The 6290-nt window shown below is 33.5% G+C and overlaps 1 protein-coding gene and 1 long non-coding RNA gene across 4 annotated transcripts; one reads left to right on the top strand and one right to left on the bottom strand.

Moving 5' to 3' along the window:
• Positions 1–234: 234 nt before the first annotated feature.
• On the bottom strand, positions 235–2402 carry LOC113273997 (B3 domain-containing protein Os05g0481400-like). 3 transcript variants are annotated; one of them, XM_026523555.1, is made up of 6 exons: positions 2086–2402; positions 1944–1991; positions 1743–1861; positions 1518–1653; positions 1189–1398; positions 235–713 (listed from the first exon to the last, which is right to left on the bottom strand). In XM_026523555.1, the coding sequence occupies exons 1-6, from the start codon at positions 2152–2154 to the stop codon at positions 528–530; spliced, it is 768 nt and encodes a 255-aa protein (XP_026379340.1). In that variant the 5' UTR covers positions 2155–2402; the 3' UTR covers positions 235–527. The 3 variants fall into 3 exon arrangements, with proteins under 3 accessions (XP_026379340.1, XP_026379342.1, XP_026379341.1); XM_026523557.1 differs by having other exon boundaries at positions 1944–2010; XM_026523556.1 differs by having other exon boundaries at positions 1941–2010.
• A 1884-nt stretch (positions 2403–4286) lies between these two features.
• Positions 4287–5635, top strand: LOC113273998. The gene is made up of 2 exons (XR_003322701.1): positions 4287–4494; positions 4948–5635. It is a non-coding gene; the product is annotated as an uncharacterized LOC113273998 (long non-coding RNA).
• The last annotated feature ends 655 nt before the right edge of the window (positions 5636–6290 follow it).

Consider the following 6290-nt stretch of genomic DNA (forward strand, 5'->3'; position numbering starts at 1 on the left):
AAAATCTGATGAAAAGGAAAGAAAGAAATGGGTCAAACGATAGTCTTGTAAGAATCCATACCCCCATCATCTCATATCATTCCATCTAGCTAAGGATTAAACACAGGTTATGGAATTACTCAGCCATTTGAGTTTCAGAAAGCAATTTTTTTTGGAGAGCAGCAGAACCATGTTTGCTTTCTGCAATTTGCCACAAATGTTCAACTGGAGTATGCAATCACTACTCTATTATTGCCACGTATTCCTTAACATCAGATGCACTCGATTAAATTTCAGAATCATTGTAATTAGACACAAAAATACTGCACAAAATTTTAGCATTTAGCAAGTAGAAGGAATTTTTCTAGCTCAATCAATTATCATATACATAGTAGAACTGTTTTTTATAATCAAAAGGATCTTGTTGTCAACACTTCGATAGTTAAGGTTACCTTCTACGAAAAGATTTTTTTCCAATCAGTTTAGATTTTGTTAGGTCTGAGTTCATCCGCAGAAAATTCAGCTCTGGATTGAGCAAGGATCTAGTGTTAATTCTTCAGCATTGTGATTCTTGTATCACAGTGTTCAACTTTATTTGGGTTACGGACTTCGTCTCCTTGTAGCCTTGGCAATTTGTTCACATCCACTGTCTTGATAGAGTTACTTTCTTCAGTGTTCTTTAGCTCATCAACTTTCACTTCACTGACGTCGTTGGGCACTTTAAATATATGTACCTGTACAGGTTTGATTATCATTAAAAAGTTCCTATATATGCTGGAAAGTAAGTTAGACGTCACCAAAAAGACTTACAAAATTTAACATAAACATGGTTACTGAATATAAGTTAGGCTTCGGGCCATACACGTTTATGAGAAACAAAAGATTGTTATTGAGGAAACTGTGTCCAACATAACATCGTACAATTAACTAAGGGCTAACGTTTGATTTCAACAATCATATTCATTCTTCGCTTCATCTTACTTTAAAACTGTCTTCAAGGGGAAGGCAGTGGGAACTTTTGAAAGAACTATAAATCGTATATCTTGTGACTAAACTCTAGTGAAGCAAAAAGCTCCCATGAACTTGGAACCAAGTCCATCTTTACATTTCCGGAAAGATGTATAAGACATGTGAAGATTAAACGATGCATTTATAAAAAAGAATCGAACGTACAAGTGAAAATAGTGTGGTTGGTAATAGTGATCTTACTTTAACTCTTGTTGGCTCAATAATCTCAATTACCAGGGCATCTCCATTATCCAATTTATGATCCATGAAAAATGTTTTCCATCCAGTAGTGAGTAGTCCATATACTCCATTGTATTTTGCTTCATACACTGAACCGTCTTCATCTTCAAACACAATCCGTACTTCTGCTTCCCTGGGAAGGTGATTGTTGCGAATTTCCACTGGTACAAACTTTTAAAAAAACATGGGTAAAAGGAAGTATAAAACAATTTGCAATATCATTGAATATGAAAGAAAAAAAACGGAAATTTAGAGAACATCATATAAATGTTAGTTTTGTTCTAGCTTACCAGCACAGACACGTGTGAATGCAACACTGATTTAACAAAAGATGGATTTCCAGACAGTAAACCACTTTGAAAGCTCATGGCACGGTTCAGTGCATCGGATCGTTCCGCATAAGTCACAACTCTTGTTGCTATGTAGCTGCACATTCACGACCATTAAGACTATTCAAAGTGGTAGTGTACCCCTTACACAGATCAAATGGAGTTTGCTTTAGCTAGAAATTATACCTTGTTTTGCAATTTTTGAGCCCAAGATTTTCGGTGTAAGTAACTTGCTCCCGAGGTCGTGAAGAGCGTCTCACAAAATCAGGGTTTACAGGAGTTCTCTTTGATTTCACTTGATTTTTCTACATCATTACAATGTACATATCAAACAAAGCAAAAGAATCAAACAAAACTGATCATATTAAGTAGTCGAAAGCTTACTACCGCAGTATTGTTTTTCTTTCTGATGACATTTGATAGACTGTTGGCCATCTTTAAAAACACCCAATTCCTTGAAAACATAAACAAAATGTAAGAAATTAATCAAAAAGAGGAGTTAGGGTTTGAGGGATGTAATAAAACAGACCTGAAATTTTCTCTTATTATCTTCTAATCGTAGTTTCCGTGCTTCTTCATAGGAGTTACTTTGAGCCATGAGAATCAGGTGTCCTGATTTGGGGATTTTTCTTGTATTTCTAGGGTATGAAAAGAAAGAAAAAAACGAAAGAACCTGAATAAATGATTTTGATTGGTATTGCGGGTCTAATGATTGGTATTGCGGGTCTAAGATTCAATATCTCTGTAATACCATTTCAATTTTTGGCGGATTTTATTTACCGTTTTTTGGTTTGAAAATTGAATCCACTGGAGTCTCTTTGCAGCCAACTTCGACTGTAGAAGAGTGAAGATAATTTTATTGACTGTACTCTGTAGACGAGTGAGGAGCATTTTATTGGTAATGACGATCTAAGGGTTTGTTTGTTTCGGGTTTTTCAAAATTCTGTACCGTTAAGTTTTTAGAAGCCGTAAAAAGCTCTCTTTGCAGGCGGAACTAGAAATGTTGTAAGTGGGTGGGCTTGACCAGTTTTGTACCCGGGCTTAAGGTTAAAGTTAGTACATAAAATTTGAACGGTTTTTTTTTAGGGACCATGGTTTTTTTTTGGGACCATGGTCTTATTAAGCCAACCTCCCTATACTTATAAGGGGTGTCCTAAAGTTAGATAAATACACATTTACTCTTTACTTTAATTTAAATTAAAACTAACCTAATAATTATAGAAATCTAATCATATACATTTAATCTAAATGAATCTATTAACCAAAATCAAAATCAAAAAAAGAAAACTGGAGGGTAATCGAAATTTTTTAGTTTTGAAAAATGAAATATTCTCTTCTTCTTCTCTCTTTCCTTGACGTTCCTCGTTCGATTGAAGAACCCATCAATCGTTTTTAATTCGTTTTTTGATAGGGTAAATTGAGTAGAAATCATCAAATAATTGGGTAAATTGAGTAGAAATCATTAAAATATGGTTTAAATGGAAGTTAAAGTGGCATGTTCAGTTAGGAATAGTTTAAAAAAATTAGTTTTGTAACCGAACATTCTGAAACCAAGAACACGAAGAACACTTCGGTTATTACGAATTTACTTTTTCGCAAAAAATAGTTTTAACCGAACTCCTCATTGAAAACCAATATATTGTGTTCGGTTGGTTCGCAAAAATTAGTTTTAACTGAACTCCTCATTTAAAACCAATATATTGTGTTCGGTTGGTTCGCAAAAACTTCTAAAACTAGTTAGTAACCGAACTCTACCCATAATACAAAAAAAAAAAAAAAACAATGTTACCGAACTGTGTTATTTTTCCCACTATGTTGAGTTATGATTTAACCAAACTTTGCCCATTCTGTTCGGTTTGTTCGCAAAAAATCTTGACAAACCGAACTCTTCATTAATTCCATACATGTGGAGTTCGGTTAGATATGTTGTTGGGTTAAAGTTTGCGAACCAACCGAACATTGCTCTGTAACTCCTATAAACAAAGTTCGGTAACATGTCTGTTTACCGAACGACTAAAACCTCCATTAAAGAGCGAGTTCGGCAACCTGCGTGTTTGGAAGAAGTAACCGAATTACACTTTCAGATGAGTTCGGTAACCTGTTCTTCACATAAGGTAACCGAACAAGCCCAAATCTACTCTAAAAATTTACAGTTTTTTGAAAATTTGGAGCAATTCAACCAACATTATCTAAGTTTGAAGCATACCTGGGTACCCAAATACCCTTCCTCCGGTTGTGGTTGGTAAAATCCATCGTTTTTCATGTTTTCCTTCTTCATCTTCTCTAACTTTACTCTCTCAATAATTCTACTTCTTTTTAAAAAAAAACATCTGATTTTTTAATCTCACTAATTATCTTTAACTTAATCATCTCACTAATCATTACACTAACTATTATTAACACTAACTAATCATTACCCAAAATTAATGAGGAGGATAATTTAGGTATTAATATAAATATGTAGATAAGGGGTGATCTAAATTTACTTCTAATGTCTTTACCCAAAATAAAACCATGGTCCTCCCAAAAAAACCATGGTCCCCAAAAATGGTGTTTTTTTTGGACCATGATTTTTTTGTGAAAACTACTAGACCCCTTTTTTAGTTTTTCTCATTCACAAACCCATGCGCGTGAAATCTTATGGGCGCACCCATTTTCCCCGTCAAAATTTTGCACAAACCCATATTTTCCAGATACTGTTTTTTTTTTTTTTTTTTTTTTTTTTTTTTTTTTGTAAAGCCAACTATCCATTTTCGTTGGAATGATATCTGAGATTTGAGTGAGAACGGACTCTACGATTTGAGAGAAGAGTAGACATGAAACAATAAAGTAGTTATTATCACCTTCTTCTTCCAATCGTCTCAATAATCATCTTCTCTTTCGTAATTTCCATAAGATTTGAAGTTATTACCCACCTCCGGATGCATACTCTGATAAGGTATTACTCTACTCCTGATTTTTAATTTTTAGGGTTTTATTAGATTTTAGATTTTTCATATGAATCTTGATTGTTAACACATAAGTAACTTTCTTTTATTTGAAGTGAAAGGAAATTCTAGATATCATAATTTGATTATAATGAAATTGAAAGATGGATTGAAGCAAAGAGCTTTTGAATCATAATGGAGAACTCGAATGGATTGAAGTTTCCTAGTTTTTATTATGATTCTTCGTTTTTAGGTTTTAGATCTGTGTTCGAAGTCTTTTCCATCAGATTTCTTAGTGTTTTTATAATGATTCTTTGGTTTTGTGAATTTGTGAAGTTAATGGATTATCATTTGTATTCGTTAGATTATTGGTTTTTTATTTGCGTCTATATCTTGATTTGATATTCAATTATTTTGATTTTAACAGCGCATATATTTTGTATCATTTTTCATCTGCATATTAGGAAGAGTTGGAACTGCAACACTATACTGGATTTGAAGATCTCCTTTACAGGGGTTAAGTGTGAACATGGATCTGTAAATTTCATTTGCCCTTTTGGTGATCTGGTTCAGTAATTCAAATGATGTATAAGAATTTGGTTTGTCATGGCATGAATTTGTTTTGCATAGCTACTGGTGGTGCAGATGAAGATCTCCAGTTAATGACAACTGATAATGATTCATGAAAATAACTAATTAAGCTTCACAGATGAAACACTAGGAAAGTGGAACGAAATGGTTATCTATCGAGACATAAATATACGAGTCGCTGTAAAGAGATCGGATCATGTCACTTTCAGGTGCGAATGATTTTTGGTACACGAGATTAGCCTCTTTGAGCCATGATTACAAAAGGTGTATTAATCGGATACATGAAGGTGTTAATTGGAATGTTTGCAAAAGATGGCCAAATCTACATATTGGCCTCCGTATCAGTATGGATTTGAGGAATGCTTTTTGTTAATTATACGTGCCATGTTGTGGAGACACAACAAACTATTTGCCTCTATCATCTGCTAACGATATGTATTCTTTAGATTATTAGGTACATGACAAGTTTGAGGAGTTGGTGTTGTTGGTTGAAAAGCTACGAATGTATTGGTATTGGTGTTGATCATAATGGTTGAATAATTCATTATGCAGCTAAGAAAATGGTTGTTGCATCTATAAAGGTTGATGCATAACTTGTTATGCAGTCCAGAAAACGGTTGCATAACACGTTATGCAGCTACTTTTTTTCTTAGTATTGAAATCAGCAAAAAATAAGGCTGCATAACTTGTTATGCACCTACAATAATATCTACATAACATGTTATGTAATCGTGAAAATGGATGCATAACCTATTATGCATCCGAAAATATGACTGCATAATGCATTATGCATCGAGAAAATAGATGCATAACCTGATATGCGTCCGTAAATTATTCAACCATTATGATGGTTACATAACTTGTTACATTATGAAGCTACGAAAATAGACGCACTAAAATCAACCAAAACAATGGTTACATAACTTGTTATAGATGCATAATTTTGTTATCCAAATGCATAATTTGTTATGCAGTAGAGAAAATGGTTGCATAATTCGTTATGCGTCTACAGAATGTGTTATGCATCTTTTTTGGTGGTTGCATAGTTATGTATCAAGTTTTCGAAAATTTTGCCTAAAATGATGATCACCTCCGATTTTTTCGTGAAAAACAAAAATTTGATATTCTTGTTTGTGCTCGTTGCATAGCTCTCTTAAAATGATTTCCAACGATATAAAAATTGTAAAATTCCAAGGCACGTATTTTTAGATATGTT

This window comes from Papaver somniferum, chromosome 4, assembly GCF_003573695.1.
Source record: "Papaver somniferum cultivar HN1 chromosome 4, ASM357369v1, whole genome shotgun sequence".
Lineage (NCBI taxonomy): Eukaryota > Viridiplantae > Streptophyta > Magnoliopsida > Ranunculales > Papaveraceae > Papaver > Papaver somniferum.

Excerpts from the sequence above, each read along its gene's own strand:
- LOC113273997 (XM_026523555.1), bottom strand. The coding sequence starts at position 2,154 with ATGGCTCAAAGTAACTCCTATGAAGAAGCACGGAAACTACGATTAGAA. Across the intron at positions 1,862-1,943 it reads GAAAGAAAAACAATACTGCG|AAAAATCAAGTGAAATCAAA; the intron begins GTAGTAAGCTTT and ends GTAATGATGTAG. Across the intron at positions 1,399-1,517 it reads ATTCACACGTGTCTGTGCTG|TTTGTACCAGTGGAAATTCG; the intron begins GTAAGCTAGAAC and ends TTTTTTTAAAAG.